Source organism: Gopherus evgoodei, chromosome 7, assembly GCF_007399415.2.
Source record: "Gopherus evgoodei ecotype Sinaloan lineage chromosome 7, rGopEvg1_v1.p, whole genome shotgun sequence".
In the NCBI taxonomy this organism is placed as follows: Eukaryota; Metazoa; Chordata; order Testudines; family Testudinidae; genus Gopherus; species Gopherus evgoodei.
The window spans coordinates 110329212-110351432 of NC_044328.1; the positions used below are offsets into that span (position 1 = coordinate 110329212).

General features: G+C 41.7%; 1 protein-coding gene across 3 annotated transcripts in view; it reads right to left on the reverse strand.

Moving 5' to 3' along the window:
- Positions 1 to 4794: 4794 nt before the first annotated feature.
- The window catches only part of UROC1 (urocanate hydratase 1), a 67221-nt gene continuing 49794 nt past the window's right edge, over positions 4795 to 22221 (reverse strand). For 2 of the 3 annotated variants that reach the window (XM_030569532.1, XM_030569531.1), the window contains 5 exons: positions 21628 to 21726; positions 18494 to 18593; positions 14750 to 14831; positions 7545 to 7644; positions 4795 to 5004 (listed from right to left, as the gene is read on the reverse strand). In XM_030569532.1, coding sequence (XP_030425392.1) covers positions 4864 to 5004; positions 7545 to 7644; positions 14750 to 14831; positions 18494 to 18593; positions 21628 to 21726 — 522 coding nt within the window. In that variant the 3' untranslated portion in view covers positions 4795 to 4863. Of the gene's footprint in view, positions 5005 to 7544; positions 7645 to 14749; positions 14832 to 18493; positions 18594 to 21627; positions 21727 to 22221 lie in introns of those variants that run through there. The other variant, XR_004001263.1, reaches the window with a different exon arrangement.

Genomic DNA, 22221 nt, shown 5'->3' on the forward strand with positions numbered 1-22221 from the left:
CCACCTTTGCCCTAGACTTGCATATGGCTTCAGCATGCTCTTTATCAGCTACTGCTTCATCCCAGTGGTGGGTAATGGGAAACCTGTTTCCTTTACCTCCCTGGCAAGGGTATCATGAGGCTCAATTCGTTCACATTTGTAAAATGCCTTGAGATTCTCATCTGAAAGGGCTATACATGTACAAAATACATCACAATTAGTAAAAAGGGCACGGGGCGTTACTAAATATGAATTACTCATGGGTTCATTTAAGTCCTTTCATTACTGTTCCATCAGCCATCTTGCATTGCTCATGCTAATTAGTAAATAGACAAGCCTAACTAAAACTAATTGCAAGAAGGTCTGATCCTCAACCAATAAATCTTGTATGGAGATTATGTTTGGGTTCTGTTGTTTGTCGACATATGGCCTGGTCCTGCAAATGCTTACTCCCAGATGTATGTGTGCTCCCATTGACTCTGGTAGGAATAAGCATGGGAGAGTTTGCAGAATCAGGCCCAGATCATAAAAGCCTTGAGTTTGGGACCATGTCTCTTTTTGTCTGTTATAGTATACTGAGCACACTACCAGAACATAACTGGTATGAAAGAATGAAAATGAATCTAACATATTCATAACAAAGATTTCCTCAGTATAAGGCAGCCTTTTCCCTCAGTTGATTTTCACATGAGGATTAGGTTAAATTTATATCAAAAATTCTTTCCGTAAAAAGAACTGATGTATTTGCTGGGCATTTATTTATTCATGGCAAAACAGTCGCCCAATGCCATTAAACTGAGAAAAATATCTTTGAAGTCAAAAGGTAGTAATGATTTTGTAAGAGGCAGCTATCAAGATGCTAACATTGGGCCCAATTCAACTCTTGTTTACATCAATTGGAGTACTTTGGAAATAATTATGTATATAAGGTCAAAGCACAGATTGGCAACTTTGGCTGATAGCTACTTAAGTTGTGGATATGTAAATTGGCAATTGTTCTTCTGTAATATGTAGCAATTTGACCACTATTTGCACTTCCCAGGACATTTGGTTAACGTGTGTATTTACAGCTGTATATTGTATAACTACAGACTAGTCAGCCTCACCTCTCTCCCTGGAAAAATCATGGAGCAGGTGCTCAAGGAATCCATTCTCAAGCATTTGGAGGAGAGGAAGTTGATCAGGAACAGTCAACGTGGATTCACCATAGCAAGTCATGCCTGACCAACCTGATTGCCTTCTATGATGAGATAACTGGCTCTGTGGATATGGGGAAAGTGGTGGTCGTGATATACCTTGACTTTAGCAAAGCTTTTGATATGGTCTCCCACAATATTCTTGCCAGCAAGTTAAAAAAGTATGGATTGGATGATTGGACTATAAGGTGGATAGAAGGCTGGCTAGATCGTCAGACTCAATGGGTACTGATCAATGGTTCGATGTCCAGTTGGCAGCTGGTATCAAACGGAATGCAGCAGGGGTCGGTCCTGGGGCTGGTTTTGTTGAAAAGATTGCACCATCAGCAAGTTCGCGGATGACACTAAGCTGGTGGGGGGAGAGGTAGATATGCTGGAGGGTAGGGATAGGGTCCAGAGTGACCTAAACAAATTGGAGGATTGGGCCAAAAGAAATTTTATGAGGTTCAAAAAGGACAAGTGCAGAGTACTGCACTTAGGATGGAAGAATCCCATGAACTGCTACAGGCTGGAGATCGACTGGCTAAGCAGCAGTTCTGCAGAAAAGGACCTAGGGGTTACAGAGGACGAGAAGTTGGGTATGAGTCAACAGTGTGCCCTGGTTGCCAAAAAGGCAAACGGCAATTTCGAGCATTTTCAGAGATCAAGGGAAGTGATTATTCCCCTCTATTCAGCACTGGTGAGGCCACACCTGAAGTATTGCGTCCAGTTTTGGGCCCCCCACTACAGAAAGGATGTGAACAAATTGGAGAGTGTGTCCAGCTGAGGACAACAAAAATGATTAGGGGGCTAGGGCACGTGACTTATGAGGAGAGGCTGAGGGAAAAGGGCTTATTTAGTCTGCAGAAGAGAAAAGAGTAAGGGGGGATTTGATAGCAGCCTTCAACCACCTGAAACGGGGTTCCAAAGAGGATGGAACTAGGCTGTTCTCAGTGGTGGCAGATGACAGAACAAGGAGCAATGGTATCAAGTTGCAGTGAGAGAAGTCTAGGTTGGATATTAGGAAAAACTATTTCACTACTTTGGACCGGCATTGAATTTTGCCCACACAACAACTCACAAAACTGTTTTACACAGTTTCCTGGCCTTGATGTTAACTTTATTGAAATGATTTAGTGCTTATCACCCTTGTTCTTTTCCAGTCACTGTTTCTGGCATTGCTTTCTGTTCAATTAAAGAGACTCCCTGTTCTGTCTTTTGTGCAAAACTCAGGTGACCTTTTTTCCAGGCAAACCCTGGTGCAGGTAGATGCACTAAAAATTCCTTTGCTTCATAGTAAATATAAAATTGCTTGTCTATACACAGGAAAACAGACTAGCTTGGCTTCAGCACATGTGACTTTAATACCCAAAGTCAGCTTAAGAATATTTGCCACAAGCATGTTTTCACACCCAAGTCTTACAGTAATTTGACAAATCTTTTTTTATTTATAATATGGAGATCAGCAAGTCCTAGTTTTTGGCTGCGGAACTAGTTGGGACTACCCACAGATAAGCTGAACTTAGACTGCATTCCAACAGCACAGAAGAAATGCAGCTGGCAAAGGGAGACCATCTTGTGTGTGGGTTTCTGAGGTAGTTATATGGCCCATTGTTTCTGGTGCAATATTCCAGCTATCAAGCCAAGGACAAACAATTCGGTATGCATCTCTTTACTAATACATATACTGATGCATATCAAAAAAACTATGTTAAAAGAATGTCAAGGGTGCAAAATCAAATATTCAAAAGTTAGGAGATGCCAGAATTAAGGTTACTGTTCAATTTGATTTGTCCTCTTTTGGCCTTAACTGTTAAATATATTGGCCTTGATCCTGATATGACGTTGATCAGATCTTTGTAGTTAAACTATATTAAAAGCAAGATAGTAATAGGTTTAATCTCTTACCAAAAGCTATTGCCAGGACACAGTTTCACAAAATATCTCTTATGCTTTTAGCAAAATGGCTGCCATCTACACAAGGATCAGAAATGCGAGCTGCAATTATGGATAAGTCAATTTACTCAGTACAAAGTCCCTCTTGCCTTTGAATTTTCAGTCTGTGAGGCTGAAGGGAACGGATAGGAATTGCTTTGGAACAACATACCACGTGTTGGTACAGTCAGATTGCAGGCAACGACACTTGCAAGCTAAGGTGTAAGGATTTGGGTGCCGAGTAGCAACAGGAGTGACAAAGGCAGACAATATGTCTTCAACATGGAGAAATGAAGCTACATATCAGGTTACATCTGGAGGACACAATTTAAATTTAAAAGTTAAGCAATTAATGGCTGCAGATATTTTATGCCAGGACAAAAGCAGGGTTAGTCAGATTTTTTTTTTCTAACTGTGAGTCAAAGAAGGGCAGTATCCATGTTTCTGCAAGGTGTATGTCTTTCCTCTGCCTTGCAGCTCCTGGATAGTCAGAGTATGTAGATAGTGTGCTTCCTTTCCAAAGCATTGTGAGAGTGTTGTTATCCCCACTTTACATGTGGAGAAACTGAGGCACAGAATACCATATCCAGCCTTGCCATAAACAGGCACCGTCCAGGCAAAGCCAATGGGAGATGAACATGATTATAACAGCAGAATTTACCTCACAAAAGACATGAAGTGGTTTGCCTAAGGCAGTGAAGTGAGAAAGTGGCAGAACCAGGTAGAACAGAGAACTCCTGATCCCTAACTCCATACTCAACCTACTTGACCAGTGACACTCAGACTGAGGCTCCTGAGACACAAGTGGCTCTTTAATGTGTCTCCTGTGACTCTTTGCAGCACAATATTAAAACTCTGTGTGACTTAATTATCAGTCAAAGTTATTAACCAATCAGGATGCTTTTACTATGTTATTAACCAATTGTAGTTGATTAAAACAACAATACTTGGTCAGGAAAAAACAACAAGGAGTTCTTGCGGCACCTTAGACACTAACAAATGTATTTGGGCATAAGCTTTCATGGACCAGAACCCACTTTATCAGCTGCGTGGAGTGGAAAATACAGGAGCAAGTATAAATACATACATGGAGTGGAAAATACATGATGTATTTATACCTACTCCTGTATTTTCCACTTCATGCATCTGATGAAGTGGGTTCTAGTCCATGAAAGCTTATGCCCAAATACATTTGTTAGTCTCTAAGGTGCCACAAGGACTCCTGATTGTTTTTGCTGATACAGACTAACACGGCTACCACTCTGAAACCTATCACTTGGTCAGTCATTTTGCTGTGACAATAATATATACATATAAAAATAGCAAATGAAACAATGAATTCACACTACTGTGGCTCTTTAGGATAATGCTGATCACTAATTTGGCTACTGAACCACTGAGGTCTGAGTATCCCTGCACTAGACCAAGGAACCTCTCTGATTTCTGAACAGTCAGACAGGAATGGATTTTTTTAAAATGTAGCTTAATTAGTTAGGCTCTGATTCCAATATCCTTATTCACACTGAATAGTATCTTACTGCAGGAGTAGACTCAATTAAGTCAGTGGAAAAATTCCCAATGATTTCAGTGGAGTTTAGATCAGACCTTAAATGTAGAAGCCTCAGCATTACCCTGCTAATGATGAAGGAAAAGAACTGCTCACATAGGAGACACACTTGCAAAGCATTTATTATCTTACCAGAGAGTGAGGTTGGGTAACAAGAAAGCAACTTCGAAATGTGTCTGAAAGGAGCATAATGAATTCAGAATGCAATTAACGATGCAGGGCTTGCTCCAAAATGCTTTCATCTACCACCGTGTGTGGGAGAGTCACCTTTAATTTACCAGTCTCCTCCATCGCTTGGCAGATTGTTTCATAGGCATGACTGTTTCCCGACCAACAGCGTCTAGCTACCTGTCAGATCACAAACGATGTGAAAGTAAATGGATGTACAAATGCAACTGTATCTCTCCATATCTCACCTCTCCCCATACACACGCACACAATTTAATGATAACAAATCTATCAAACCCATGCTAGTTCCCAGTTTCTTTACCAATGTAAGAAATCATTTGCTCTCTTTCACCCTAAGCATTTTTTAAAAAAGGTTTTGGATGGTCTTGATGCATTTTAGTACAGTTAAAAATTAGAGGTGGATAGCCCTGGCTAGAGCAAGGCACATTGTAAAAAGATGCTTTGCAAAAATCCCTCACAAGGAAAAATTAATGCATCTCAATCCAGATCTGCAAAACTAGCTGCTGTTTCAGACCTAGGTCTGTCTTAAACAATCACTGATTTTATCATGGGACAAATAGTTACATGGAAGGATGTTGAGATCACTGCACATATTTTCAAATTGAACCCCGGTAAGATTTGAAACCAAGGGGCCAAACTCTCTGCTAGAGTATATGGGCTAAGCTCCACTGAAGTAAATGGAGTAGAAGCCATTTACACCAGCGGAGAATTCAGCCCATAGCCTCTAGAACTGGAAGGCTCAGAATGTCTGTGGCAAAGTTATGCCCAAACCACAGCACCAGATCAAACCCCTCCTAGAACTTTAAAAGAAATGCTAAGATTCAGATTCAGATTTATTTGTAAAATAGGTCTGAGGAAGAACGACAGATCCAAACCTCCCTGAACTTTGCAGAAGGTCAGACATAGATCTGAACTTGCTGGTGAGTATTGGCCAGTTAAGCCCAGGGTTGAGTTCAATCCTTTAGGGATCTGGGGCAAAAATCTGTCTGGAGATTGGTCCTGCTTTGAGCAGGGGGTTGGACTAGATGACCTCCTGAGGTCCCTTCCAACCCTAATATTCTGTGATCATCATGAGTATATTGGTGCTATATAACTATTCTCAGTTATTAATTTATTATATCACGTATCCATTATGTCATTTAACACAAGCATCACCGGCCAAATCTTCAGCTCCTTACTCAGTCTTTACACAGGCACAATCCTATGTGCAATGGCCCTAGAAATATTATTGTGTTATTCATTACAAATCAGTGTTTGAAGTATTTGGTCAGACTCAAAGTGTTAAAATAGGCAGATGCTTAAGGTCCCAGTTCAGCAAAGTACTTAAGCATGTGATCAATTTAGAACTAATACATTTTGAGGATTATATAAAAAAAAAAGAACTACTAGTCAATGTCCCCTGCATATATAGGATTATTCCTGGCAGTATATTTTCATGTGTACTGTCCAATTTCTTTCCATTTTTGGATGTAGGAATAGAGACAATATTCTAAGATTGTCTTTTTTAAACAGCACACTGAGAAGTTGTGCTATTGCATGCAATAAATCACACTGCAAGTAAATCTTCTACCAGACTGTTGTTTTATAGGCTGTCTCTGATAAATTATGCTTGTTAAGCAGCGGCCTCCATTACTCAAGTCTAGAGATTAATTTAATCTTCATCCTTCTTCCTCAATGATTTATCTATTCTATCAGATCTAGTACAGGGAGTGCATGTGGATAGTTCCTCCTACTGTTTTTTGTACCTCATTCTCCGGAGAGAACCCATTTTCAGATCTAATGCAAGGAAGGAAACCATCTTCACCAAATTCTTTTGAGAAATAAAACAAAATAGATCACACCAGAATTTGCATGCAATAGCCTCAGTTGGTCTGAGACACATCAAGTAATTATGACTAGGCAAAGTCTTCCTAAAATGCAACAAATTTTGTCCTTTATAATTTTGCTTTATGTAATATGCCACTGTGAGGAGTTGTCTACAGAAATTGAACCCAAGACATGTGGATCTAAAAAGCATGAGCTCTAAATTACCACCTCTAGTAGCACAGGCATGGGAGTTGAGTCATAAACCCATATTGGTCTCAGCACTAAAGGAGGATAATCACTCTGTGTTAGTATGTGTCACACTCTCCCTCAGGCCAAGGAAACTCAGCCCAAGCTCATGGTCCATTGCAGTTCAAATAAAGAAACTGATTTGAGTTTGCATATAACTAGCACTAATACTAAACTCTCGACTGAGGGACATGTGGCACATATACAAGAATAAAAGTGGCCACAGGTGCCTAATGTAAAGGTATCTTGGGGTTCCTCCTTTTCCCACTGACAATACTGGAAAAACTCTAATTGATATAAATTGAAGATAAACAGGCCTTTTATGCTTTGGGAATTCAGTGGGGGTTGAGGGTGCTCTTGACCTCCCAGGATAAGGTCCCAAAAGCCCTACATTTATTGGGTCTTTTTTTTAGGGTCTGACCCCAAAGCCCATTGAAGTTGACTAAAGTGATAGAAAGACTCCTGCTGACTTCAATGGGGTTTGGATCAGGGCCATAAATAGTACATATCAGAGAATAGTTAGCAGAGTTAGTTACTCTGCCTATTTCATGGTACAGCTTGCATATTCCTGGGATACCAAGCATTTTTTATGTTTTGAAGAAGAAAAGCAATATTTCAAGTCAAAACAGAAGACAGATTTTGCTTACTCCATTGGAAACATCCCAGCTGAGCATTATCTTAGCTTGTTCTTCAGCCTCTGCTGATCCATCCAGAACAAGGCCAAATCCTCCATTTATCGCTTCGCCCCTTTAAAATATAAGTATTTACATTTTTAAAATACATTTTTTTTAAATTATACAAACCAATCCTATAAGGTATCCCTCCAGTCAGATGCACTGGGGGAAAGAGAAAATCTAAATTAGGCCTGTATAATATTGCTGAAATTGGATGCAGTCAGTGAGTCTTTGTACTTAAAAGATGGAAAGCTAGCAGTACAAGGAACCAAAGTCCTAGTGTAGAAAAGGGTGGAAGCCCATTCTGTACTTTCCCACACTACCAGCCAGCAAACCCATTTCTGACCCAAGTGGCAGTGCCAGAAGCTAAGCCTGCTATAAGTCTCCTGAGGACAGTATGTTCCACAAAGCACTTGCTTTATTAAAACAAAACAAACAAAAAAACCCAAATACAGAAATGCCAGCATTCCTGATGATTAAAGAGCTAAAGTCACGGGGCTTCTTAAAGGTTAAGCCTTTCACCTTTGCTACATTCAGGTCTAGCATTCAGATAGTACGGTGATGGGGGTCCTGTTGGTGTCTAGATAGACAGACCAACCTATTAATTCTCCCATAATCAGAGTGTCACAGCTAAATAAAAGTTGGAACAGTTTGTTTAGCATAAAGCATTAAAATATATTTCAAGGTGAACACCTGTCCAGTCATATGGAGGAAAGGACTGAATAAAGCACTGGATTTATGGCCTATGGCCAATCTATAACTAAGGCAGCGAGTTTGTCACAGATTCTGTGACTTTCCAGGACCTCAGTGACTTCTGCAGTGGCCGGTGTGGCTGGCCACCTCAGCAGCTCGGGCAACTGCTGAGACAGCTGCTGCTGGGGCAGTCTCAGCAGCAGGAGTTTGGGTGCATGTCGGAAGGGATTCAGGGCTGAGGGTTGGGGTGTGGGAGGGGGTGAGGGCTCTGGGCAGCGCTTACCTTGGGGGACTCTCCAGAAGTGGCAACATGTCCTTCCCTCAGCTCCTAGCTCTGTGTGCTGCCTCCGCCTGCAGGCACTACCCCCACAGCTCCCATTGCGGAGCCAGCGCCTTGGGTAGGGGCAGCACATGGAGCTAAGGGAGGGACACATCGCCGCTTCTAGGGAGACACAAGGAGCCAGGTAGGGAGCCTGCCAGCCCTGCTAGTACTCCCCAGAGCACCTGTGGCACTCCCAGATCCCCCCCCGAGTACCCACAGCACCCCCCAGGCTGCCCCCCCTGAGCACCCACGGCATCCCCTCGGCTGCCCCCCCCCCACAAGCATCCACAGCACCCCCCAGGTTGCCCCCCTGAGCACCCATGGCATCCCCTGGGCTTCCCCCCTCACAAGCATCCACAGAACCCCCAGGCTGCCCCCTCTCCAAGATTTAGTCAGGGGTATATAGTACAAGTCATGGACAGGTCAGGGGCTGTGTATTTTTGTTTATGCCTGTGACCTGTCCATGATTTTTACTAAAAATACCCATGCCTTATCTATAACCCCACAGCTACTTCCTTCGCCATCCCCCTTTCCCCTCTGTTCTTTTCCTCCCTATGACTGGAGGGATGTTAACGGGCCACTTCACCTTGAATCGTCCCTTGCATGTTAACTACTTATGCTAAACAATCAGTTCCACCTTGCATTTAGCTGTGACACTCTGAGTATGTTTCCCAGCCCTGAAGAAACCCACTGTGTAAGGTTGAAAGCTTCTCTCTCACCAACAGAAGTTGGTCCAATAAAATATATTACCTCACCCATTTTGTCTTTGGTCCACTGAGTGTGACTGATAACTTAGCCAGAATTCTGCTCTCAGTTACACCCATGTAAACCCAAAGTAACTCCTGTTAATTTCAATGCAGTTACTCCAGTGTAAATGAGATCAGGACCTGGTTTTCAGATCAGCCCACTACTAATATAGGACAGTAAGAAAATTAGATCTCTAGGGTTTTTTTCTTTTGTTTTGTAAAAGATTCTCTTTGGCAAAACACTTGCAGAGATATTCTTTTTAGTGACAAAAGATCTCCTTTGAGCCCAACATCTCAAAGATAATTCTTTGAAGCATGGAGGTGAAGGGCTAGATTCCTGATCTTAAAAATCCAGAGCAACTCCACTGATTTCAGTGGAATTACTCCAATGTACATCCAGAATAGCAAGCTAGAATCTGGCCTACCATCTAAAAAGACACCCCAAACAAGTCATGTTTGTTAGGATGGCTTTTCCAACAAAACCTCTCACTTTTAAAGGAGAGTACTCTGCCTTCATTAGCATTGGGTAATATTTTCAAGTAATTAAAGAAACATGTGACATTTTGACCTAAGCTACCTCCTATAATTTCCAGATGCCTCCTTGTAAGGTGATCAAAGAAAACCAGACCCCTCTCACAATCAAGATGTCACACTGTCAACTGTGTAGTTCAATGCTTAAATTACCTCTGCTTTTTTGTCACTACAGGTTACACAGACCTCATGCTAATATATATTCTTGTGCAAATGAACAGACCTCGAGAAATCAATGACATTCAGTTGCTATAATTATGGCCGAGCTGGAGTTATTCTGTACCCACATCAACAGTGCATGTGACGCAGATCCAGCTAAATAAATTCAGATCCTGCTTTTCTGTTCATGTTACAAGGTTATAACTTAGTGAATCAAAATGGAGGAAAGACATTCCTTGAGCCGCATAGGAAGAAGCATCAGATTTGTCAACAATTCTGGTGAAAACAAAACATCTACCGAGGAGGCTGGCTGCCAAATAAATTGTGATCCTCATTTCTGAATTCTCTAAACAGCAACATTCCAATGTCAAGTTGATTTCTTTCTAACATATGTATATACATACACTCCTTTATCCAGTTATCAGGGAAATGAAAGAAGAAAAATAAATCTCACAGACGAAAAGCCTACATCGACTGAGATCAAGGAGATGAGGTGGCTAATTTTCACCATGTGCAAGGAGATTTCTACATTGCAGAGCCAGCTGACTTCTCACATCTCCAGCGGTCTTAACAATGCAACACAGGTTCTCAGTTGCTGAAGTGCCACATTGCTGGATGAAAACGGAGGACCAAAGAGCATCTGGCTCCGTAGGGCAAGGAAAGCAAATATATTTGTAATAGCTGGGGACTGTCTCTTTTAATGAAAAACTTCCATATTATCCCTCCCTTTCTTCCAAAAAGCAAATGCAAGGAGGATGCAGCTCCAACTAGACTGGGTGGTAGCCAGTTAAACAGAACAGAACCACTGCAATGCCAAGGCTTTTAGAAAGCTCTCCAGACTGAAGCATCTAATAACATGACACTGTTATGACATCTGTGTCTCAGCATAGTGGCTTATTAAGACTTGTGCAAGGACAGGCCCAATTTTCAACTCCAACGTTCTGTATAGAAACCAAACTCTTTCATCACACAGGGCCAAGTCTACCCCCATGAGTAAAGTGAGCAAGAATGAGCCAGTCAGGTACTGAACCAAATACCCAACCCCAAATCATCCAGGGCAATTGGTAGGCTGGGTTACGAGTACCTGCCTTTCCATGAGTATTTGGATTCCTATAAAGTTCCATCTGCTAATTTTCTGATTAATTTTGCAAGCACCCCCTTTGTATTACATTCTGACACAGATCCTACTCACTGGTGTAAATCCACTTAAGCCAATGGAGTTACTCCAGATTTACATTAGTGTAATTGAGATCCCAATCTGGCCCGTGCGCTCTTCAAGCAAAAGTAGGACTAGATTTCCAAAGTGGGGTCCACCATGGGTTATATAGGAGTCTGTCCCTTGAGTCGGGGCCAGAATAGTGTTCTGCACCTTTGCTACACAGAGGATGCCATTTTGTTCTCAAAATGGTGTCCTCCAAACAGTGTGAGAGGTCACACTGGTGGAGGTATTCCCAGGCTGGCAGAGGTATTCCAATAGTACCCTTCAGGACCACATCCTCCCTGTGAGGGTTTAGAAGTACTTTTTTTGCCACAGATGTCAAGACTTGCATCACTTATACAAGACAGGAAAGTAATACCCCCATTTAGGAGAAACAGAAATACAGATAAAAATGAAGTGTAAAGGCCCTATAACAACATGAAACTGATGTATAAAAAATGAAAGGGGCCCAATGCCTTTAGTCAGATGCCAAAGGGGTCATTTGCAGAAAAAAAATTGGGAACTACTGGACTGGATAGTCTTTTCTATCATTTGAATTTTGAACAGTCACAATCAATGCATAGAATAAACAATTCCTAAAGATATTAATCAAATAAATGTAAATAACAAATACATTCCTGGACATCGTGATCTTTTGGCAGATTTTCCAGCAGCTGATGAAAAAGGCTAAATTCAGCACAGAAATGACTCATTATGAATTATTCACTCAGGATCTTATTGTTTTCCATCTCTACAGCCTACGGTTGAGATTATCAGAGCAGTTTAGGGGATTTAGAGACATATCCTCCATTATAATTAGCGGACATTATGGATGAAATCCTGGCTCTACTGAAGTCAATGGCAAAACACTAATTTGACTTCAACAAGGCCAGGATTTCACCCTGTGTGTCTGACTCTCTCAAGACTATGGCCCCGATTCTGATCTCACCCAGGTTAAGTCAGTAATAACTCCATTGAAATCACTAGAGTCAGAATAATGCAGACAGAATGATCTGACCAACCAGGATGGGAGATTGTTTTAGCTCCAATTAACAAGGCCAGATAATAGTCAGTGCCTCTGTGAATAACATCTGTTGCAAGCTCTTTAACTCTGGTTCTCTGTACAGCTGTTCTGTAACATATTGGAAGGAGAGTGGGTTCTTTACAACATTTAACAGCAAAAATTGTGCCCCTTTCAGCAACATGCTGTTCCACTGGACAATATCCTGGAGACAATGCAACCAGCCGAAGCCTCAGTAACTTCATGCCCCTCACACTACATTTTTAGCTGTAGTTTCCAAACTTGCTGGCATATGTTAGACTTGCGGTCTTGGTGATCAGCATTTCCTATGGCAATACACTTTCCTGCCCTTAAAGTCATGTGCTTGACTGAGATTTCATCTAAGCTAGCAGCCTACTGCAGTGGCCTAGGAGGAAAAGGGACATTTAGTGAAACGTCAGACAGAGCTTGGGAAAAACAAGTGGCAGTACTGCAGTATTATCATTTTTCTTGCACAGATTTGAAATCCTTGATCAGACATCCCTATACTACCGGCAACCACCTTAAACCTGTGTACTAGAGGGTCAATCAGAAAATGCTGTCACATTTAATGCCCTACAGCTCCTCACCTCACTCACCCAAGCAATACCATGGGACTGCTTGGATGGGTAAGGCAAGCCAAACTTAATGGTATGGATGATGATGTAATTTTATTAGTGTTATTAATAATCAATAATAAACCCAGTAGATTTATGTAACAACTGTACACCCAGAATATTCAAGTGCACAAGTTTTGTAGTACGTTGTTTGCAGATGGGCCCAGTTGGCCCTAAATACCTCCCTCTAGCTGTGTTTGCTGGAAGCTCATGCCACGAACATGGAGATTCATGGAAAGAGGACAATTTTTTGCTATATTTTGAGGGAAACTATTTTTAAACACTGTTAAAAACTAAAATTTTCTGCTTCTAATAAATGAGCCAAAGGATGCCTAAACAAACAGCCAAGGCTTAAATTCTGCTTGAAGCTACACCAGTGTGAACCTGACATTGCAGTTAATGGAGTGACTCCAGATTTACATTGGTGTAACTGAAAACAGAATGCAGCCCCCTAACAATAATAGAAAAGCTGTAACAAATTGCTATATCATACCAGAACAATCTGTCTCTCTACTGCAACATTTACAGAGCACCCATCATCACAGTACGTAGAGTCCCATCCAGCAACGCACTTAAGCATGTGCTTAACTTTAAGCTCTTGAGCAGTCCAACTGGAGTCAGTGGGATTTCTCACATGTTAAAGTGCTTTGCTGGATCCAGGCCTAGGTGAAGAGCCATGATTTAGTTTAGTATATTTTTTTCTGGCATTGTTTAACATGAGAAGGTATGAAGCTCTAACAACACACTCATGTGTGCCCAGGTAGAAGGAAGGACTTTTTTCCAGATTGTAAGTGGTGATCATCCTGTGCCCTGAAACAGGAAGATTGATAATCATTAGTTTGTTCTTCCAACTTCTGTTTGTTATTAATGTAAATCTACTAGAAGTGAGTAATCTGAACCATCCTTGAGTAGTTTGAACAATCATACAAATCAAAGCAAAAAAGCACCCTCTAGGCATTTCGATCCATGGTGCTTAGATTACATGATGAAAGACATCTTAGACAGCAGCTATATTGTGATCTGAGTTCAGTGTCAGTCCAGAGTAAATTTTTAGTGAAGTTACTGTGGATTTACACTGGCGTAACCAAGATCAGAATGTGACCTCAGAGAATTGTCTTGAAAATATACATCCCCATCTCTCTATATGGCAATCATCTTGTTCTGCTTCTCACTTTAAAAATCCCTGCAGGTTCAGCATGTAATGCAACAAGAGGGCTGTTGTTTAAACCAGTCCTTGCATTGCTGCTGCATGCTTTATCCTGCCAGGCATGAGCAAGGGAAGAGGAGTGAAGAACTGAACGAAGAAGGACGGAAAATGTTTGCTGGCACCTGAGCTGTTTTGTATCAATAACCTTTTGTTGCACTTTAGCACATGGGCATGTTATATTGGGGTCCTAAGGTCACAGATTTAAATGCAGCTTAAGGGGAAATCTAAACACAATTCATCCACTAACACTCTGGTTCTTCATGTGTGAAGACAATGTTGGAAGTGGGGTCTGTTCAAAAAGACTAAGCCAGTCTGTCCTTGTTTGGCAAATTAAGTTTCCCAAATAGTGCTATGGCCAATGTCTAAAACACTTTTTCTTGACATACGGACATTAATTAAAAAGCATCACACGACACCACACGTCAACCTATAATATACCCTTTGAGCCTCCCCTCCCCAAATCTCCATTGTTCCCATGAACATGGCCTTTCACTGCCACAGTAGCATACGCTGACTCTTCTTTCTTTCTTTCTTTCTCTCTCTCTCTCTCTCTCTCACACACACACACACACACACACACACACACACACACACACACACACACACACACGCGCATCAACTGGATGGAACTGCTCTTCCCTTCAAACAAGATCAAGTTCTCCTTACCAGCCAACTCCACCACCATTGTGTAAGGAAACCCAAGTGGCTCCTCTAACTGCATCTCCTACAAAATTCTGTACCGCCATATCTAGGAAGAAAGGAAATGAGTTATTGCAGCACCAGAATGCTTCACTTATTTCATGTAATGCTTGTTGTTACTTCACTGCTTTTTCTCCCACTTGAGGAGGGCAAAGGGAAGAGACTATTTTTTCCATCCTTTTTCTTTCCACACAGGAGGAAACACATGCCAGTATCACAAAATGTTCTGCACTCTCAGGATTGTAGTACTCTCTATACACTGCTAAAGTGGAGATCTAAAATGAGAGGCCTATGCAAGAGGAATTGTAGAAAACTAGAAAATAAGTAAAGAAAGGTATGTCTACACTTCAATCGCTACGGCAGCGCAGCCAACGGGAAGGGTTCTCCTGTCGGCATAGGTAATACACCTCCCCAAGAGGTGGTAGCTAGGTTGACAGTATAATTCTTCTGTTGACCTAGCACTGTCTACGCTGGAGATTAGGTCTGCTTAACTATGTTGCTTAGGGGTGTGGATTTTTCACACCCCTCAGGGACATAGCTAGGCCGACATAAGTTCCCAGTCCTAAGACTTTACTGGAATAGATAAGACTTTGCAGAGACGTGGCACTTTTCATGGTAGGAACATAATTTAATTATAACCTTCAGTTCTAAATCAAAGTTGGGTGGGTATTGTCATTTCCATTCGCAAACAGAGAAACTGAGGCACAGAAGTTAAGGCCCCAATTTAAAAAAAAATGTCCAATAATTCTGGATGCCTTAGTTTTGGGGTCTTACACTGGGCACCCTTCAGCACAGGCATCCAAAATTAGTTGATGCTTTTGAAAACCTAGACACAAAGTGGAAGAGACAAGGAGTAGAAATCAGGAGTTCTCGATTACCAAACTCATGCTCAGACCACCAGATCACAGCTCTCGGTTATGCGCAGGGAACAAGCAAAAAGTCTTGTGCATCAAGTAAGCCTTATGTTGAGATTTTCCATGAAACTTAAGTCATGTGAAGGCTTTGCCCTGAACCTCTGTACAAGAGTGAATTTAATCCTTAATGCAGTGGTTCCCAAACTTGTTCCGCCACTTGTGCGGGGAAAGCCCTGGCGGGCCAGGCCAGTTTGTGTACCTGCTGTGTCCCTCGGCCCACGCCGCTTCCAAGAGCTCCCATTGGCCTGGAGCAGTGAACCACGGCCACTGGGAGCTGTGATCGGCCGAACCTGCGGACACAGCAGGTAAACAAACCAGCCTGGCCCGCCAGGGGCTCTCCCTGCACAAGCGGTGGAACAAATTTGGGAACCACTGCATTAATGCTTAGAAGTTACCTAGAATATTTATTTCTTTAAAAATCATAATTTAAAGAGGCAGAAAAATAAATTAGTGACCTGATTTTCAGTGCACAGCTTCCTCTGAAATGCACATAAACACAGTTTACACATTAGCCCATGCAATAGGGGGCACTAACACTTGCATATCCAAATCTAAAATTTCAGCTTTGCTTGTAAATTGTAGTACATTAAAGTATACACAGAAGTGTGCACGTGTGGAAGAAATGATGGGCTGGACCCCAGTGAAAACAAGACCCTATGATTTTTGATTCAGGAACAACAGAGCAAGTGCTTTGATTTTACGAGTTCAAAATCAACCCAAAGAAACAAACACACACATCCCTAGAACCACATTTGCAATGTTGCATGTACTGCATATTCAGAGTAAGAACTAGCTAATGCAGCCACTGATCCATGTTAAAAAGCTTTCATTATGGTATCATCTTGTCTGCCATAATGTCACTTTAATAACCCAGTTAACATAATAATTACTTTGTCAGATGGCATTGAGGACAAAAGGGATAAGAGTGTACACTCAACATATAAAAACTTCCATTCCCTTCTCAGGCAAATGGCTGAGCAGAGTCAAGGTTAGGAGGGAACCATGGCAAGCAGATTAATGCTGCAATAATTTGCAAGCCCTCTGCTTTGGAAAAGGTCACTAACTGAGCGAACGACAGCATTGAAAGACACTTTCCTCAACAGCATCTGCCTGGGCTGCCGTGACCTTGATTGTCAGGCTGAAGTGCTTAATTCAAAACCAAAACAGGTGGGCCAAAGTTACAGAAAATCCCAATGTTCCGTAATGAGAGGACTTCAGATGGGTCAGGTCAGATAAACTACAATATACTGCAGTACTGGGGGGGGAGGGGGAGAAATGAAGAGACCTAAAATGTTCCCCAGCTCTCTCTCAGAGCTTGTCATTAGGAGCTAGGGACTGATCTACAGACCACTGAAAACTATAGAAAGACTCCCATTGATTCCAATGGGCTTTGGAGGAGATCTTTCAAGGGGGTCCATATAAGTCAAGAAAACAATTTTATTAAACAGTGATAAATAAACTGCACTCTTAAAAAATGAGCCTCAATTTCAAACTGGAATCCTCAGCTATCCTACAAGATAGTCAAATTTTGCAACTCTGGGAACCTGCTAGTAATACTTTGTCCTTATATCTCTGTAGCACCTTGCATCCAAGGACCTCAAAGCACTTCACCATCAGCAATTCATGACACCTTGCAACACCCCCTCGGGTACACAAATTATTATTCTTATTCCCATTTTATGATCGGAAAATTGAGGCAGAGAGAGATTTACCTCAACATTTTGGAAAGTGTGCACTGATTTGAGTGCCTGCATTTTTGGGTGCCTAATCTGAAATACTTTGGGCTTGTTTTTCAGAAGTGCTGAGCATCTGCATTTTCCCCAGGTGCTCAGCACTCTGCAAATTAGGTTCTAGGGCTCCCAAAATTAAAGGCCCTTTTGGAAAAGGGAACCTGAATGACTTAGCCAAGGTCATTCTGCAGCTTGGTGGCAAAGCTTGGGACCTAATCCAGAACTCCTGATACTCACTGCTGTGCATCAACTATCAGCCCATGTTCACTGATGACAAGGGCTGTCTCATAGAATCTGAACTGTATTTTCTTGTTAATGCACAGAGTAAAATGAACAGGTTGTGTCAGTATTAATTTTGTACAAAGCATTTTTGTACACACAGGGCCTGATTCTGATCTTGCTTATACTGTTCCAGGTTAATACTTCTGTAACTCCATGGAGGGTTCCTTTGATTTACACAGGTGCAAGATCAAAATCAGGTATAAAATTCATATAATCATAGACTTTAAGGTCAGAAGGGACCATTATGATCATCTAGTCTGACCTCCTGCACAACGCAGGCCACAGAATCTCACCCATCCACTCTTGTATCAAACCTGTGTGGGTGGGTGAGATTCTGTGGCCTGCATTGTGCAGGAGGTCAGACGAGATCATCATAATGGTCCCTTCTGACCTTAAAGTCTATGATTATATGAACTTTATACCTGATTTTGATCTTGCACCTGTGTAAATCAAAGGACTCCCTCCATGGAGTTCCATCAGCTGGGGCAGATTCTACTCTCTGATTACACCAGTGTAAATCAAGAATAATGTCAGTGACTTTTGTAACATTAGTCTAGATTTACATCGGTGTTACCAAAGGCCCTTCTACTTTAACTAGTTCCACGCTAATTTCTGTATCATAATTACATCCCATAAAGCCGCCATGTCAAGATAACAGGAAATCTGATTAATTGGGATGAAAGAGTTAAGCAAAACCCATTTAAAATGTTCTATAAAATTAATTTCTTGTTTTAAGCCATTTCTTTTGCTTGCCTAGACAGATGCATCTCAGCTGCTCTGCTGACCTGCACAAAAGGCTGATCCATCATAAATGTTTGAGGTCTCTCTGTAAGGACTGTCGGTGCCACTCACATCGTGGTGATCTCGACTCAGGACAACCGGTGCCTACAAAAAACCAAGGACAAGGAAGTGGAATCCTACACAGACTGTCAACTCTGTCATTCACAGTCTGTTTTTTCGCAGATTTCACTCTCTGCCTTATTGACTTACCATCTCATTTCAAATCTCATCTAAAAAGAACTCGTTACTCCCCACCCTAATCCTCTTAATTTCCTTCTCCTTCTGCCATCAATTTTTATTATAACTGGTAAAGAAATGCTGACTTTGTGTGTGTGAAATCTGGTGGAGAAAATCACCATCATTTCACACCCACAGAGGAAGAGCCTTTTTTGAGAGCTCTTCATGAAAATTGTATTTTCACACTAAAAAAAAATGCAAAATGTTGCAAGTAATTGATCTGAATTGACTGTTACCTGAAGTTTTAAAGACTTTGTGGACTGGTTAATCCTCATGCAAAATAGAACAACAAAAAACAGGGCAAAGCCAAATTTCTTCATGAATTTGCAACACTTTTGAAAATGTGAAATTAAGTATAATATTTGAGACTATGAGAGATTACACAAATATTTTTGAAAAGTTCCACATTTCATTTTATAATTTAACTCGAACTTTATCATTTACTACAACTGTATTTGTAACTCTACAGCATTTAAGGAAACTGTTTTTATGAAAGATGCTATCCAAAATGAGAGACCAGTCCTGTGAACCTCACTCACGGAGTATTCTTCATTCATATAATACTATTGACTGCAGTGGTACTGCCTGTGCGATCAAAGCTTTGTGAGATCAGGCCCTTAGCTTGTCTTGTATTGTTTTCACTGATTCTTAACCACAGATCGCAACATATATGTGTAACTTAAACAGCACTATAGATTGTGAGCTGTTTGGGGTGTTTGTACAGCACCTAGCACAATGGGGTCTGGGTCCACATCGGAGGTTCCTAGGTGCTACTGGAATATTAATAATAAATAATAGAGCTGGGTAGAAACTGAAATTTCCATTCCACAGGAAATTCCAAAACAATTAAAGTTGTTGAGAAGTGGAACAAGAAATGAAATTTTGAAATTTCTCTTAGAACAATCATTCCAAAATTTCATTTAGAAAAAAGTCAAAATGACATTTCATTCTGACCTTTTGGAAATGTTTCCGAGGCTCCCTGAGCTGGTCACAGCCATGGCAGCCCACCAGATGGGGAGCCCAGCAGCTCAGAGAACTTGAAACCACGGGCGCCCTGGCTCTGCCAGACAAGCTGCCTTAGAGCCAGTAGCATGGAAGCCCTGGGAGCCTGGGCTGCTGAGGAGCAGTGAGCCTGGAAGCTTGGGCAGGCTGGCGTGGAGCCAGGCAGGTAAGCTGGCAGGAGCCCGGTCTCCATCGGAATTTTGTCAAAATAGACACGTTCCCCTGGAACGTTTCAATGTTGTCAAATGGGCAATTTCCAGTGGAAACTGTTCCACCAGAATATTTCCAATCAGTGCTAATAAATAATAAACTACAGATAAGGGAACATTGAAACTTAACACTGAACAGCTTCCTATAGCTCAGATAAATCTTTCTTGGCTGGCAGATATCTGGTCCAGCTGATAGGGCCTGATTCTCCTCTCATTTATGCCAGTTTTACACCACAGTAACTCCATGGACTTGGCTCAATCTGGAGTCAGTTTGCTCGCTCTGCTCTGTGCTGTCAGCAAATTATGAAGTAACTTAAAGGGCACCTCTATGTCCAGCTCATGAAAATGGCTGAGAAGGGGAATGGAGATTCTGAAAAAGATGAAAAAGATACAGAACAAAATCTGAAGGGCATGGAAGCCTGCACTTGTCATTCATAGCTCCGAGGGCTTGGTTTGTCTGGCCAGGTTTAGTTTTTAAGACGAGCTTGAAATTATATTCATTTTGAATCCTGAGACGATCAACAGTATTTGAAATATGTTAATAAACATTTTCTGAGTAACAAAAACCAGACATTGCTCCACTGATATTCATTATAAGCCTTACATGAATTTGCTTCTTTAAAAATGATGATAATTCAGCTCTGACCCTGGAAAGACAGAAACGCGTGATTTAACATCTTCGGGCCTGACTCCAAGTGCACTTACACAAGTGTGAATCTGGAGCAACACCAATGAAGTTACACTGGCGTAAAACCTGTCTGAGAGGAGAACTGGGCCCTTAGATTTTCTGAGCACCAAAAAAATATAAAAGATGGGTCTGAATCTCTGGATCTGAACGGCTCTCTGATTTGGGGGGTTGGCAATCAGACCCTTCAGGCTCAGAACCCTCTCTAAAACAAACACATGGGCTGATTATATTATTCTGTTGCACAGAAAAACATGCATGCCAGGCCCCAGCATACTAAAATACAGGGAGCAAAATGCCACCACAGCATGCATCATTTAAACACCTTTCATGAGCATAAAAGCAAGAATTCAATTTTGTTAACCAGAGGCTTCTATACCACATAGTTCTGCTGTAGTATAAAAGCCTTTATTATGCATGTACTATCTGAGCCCAACCATGAGTCCCAGCCTCTTTGCAATAACACATGTGTATTATCTACAGCAGTGCCTAGGATCTAAGTCCCACAGTGCTACATTGCTGTACAATCATATACAAGGCCCACAGAGACCTTAGGAAAATCCCAATATGTACAAATTCCTGTGCACGTACTACATTTCAACAGGGCAGATTCTGCCTCCATTTCTCACACTGACTAGTATCTTACTCCTGCAGTAAGGTTCCACCCAGCATGCACAAAGGTGGCAGTATCAGAGGCTATGTTGGTTTCTCTTAATTTTTCACTAGCACATGAAGTGTGAGTGAATGCCGACTGTATGATGGCCATACACAACACCAGGCAGATTTTTTACCTGGGGATTAAGTGTGGTATCTATGCAGACATTCTCTAGGCCAGACTCTCCTCTCATTGAATATGTCCCAGTGAAAAAGGGAAGAGAATTTGGCTTGACATTTTGTAATATACCTTTTTATTACCATTGGTTGAACCGTTCTCCTTCTCCCATCCCACCCTGATCTCAGCTACTAAAAACAATTACCATGCTGCATTGAGTGAGAAAAGCCATACCTTAATCCTTTTTTCAGCAATGGCTCGATTAATAGCCACCGCAATAGCCACACGACCCTTCTGATCAGAGTACAAGATTCTAGCTTGGGAGCCAACTACCTGGAAAATGAAAATGCCACAGTGATAAGGTTCCTCTGCAACCGGCTTATTTCCAGGCCCCAGGGGTAGACTTGGCCCCCTCCACTGGAGAAAGCATGGAGTATTAATTTGTAAACAATCAGCTTCCAGAAATAAGAAATTAACCCCCCGCATTGAACTGAGTTTTATCTACACTCACACAATGAGATTTATTTTTCTAATTAGCTGCTACAGTTCAGTAAATCCCACTTTTTAAATCGACCTCATTGTCAGGCCCACAATCCCCTTATCAACAGATGAGAAGCAGAGACTGGAACCGCTGGTGGTGGCAGTGGGCTGGAAGGGAGGAGAAATAGGGAGACAAAGATCATCAGACATCTGTCTCCCATAGCTATGCACCCATCCACCCCTTACTTTGTGGTCTTTAGTCTGGCTTCCAGCTGGGGGGGGGGGCATGCTTGAATCCTGAAGTGCCTGCGGTTAACTGCCTATGGTGCTTAACTGTGCTTTAAAAAT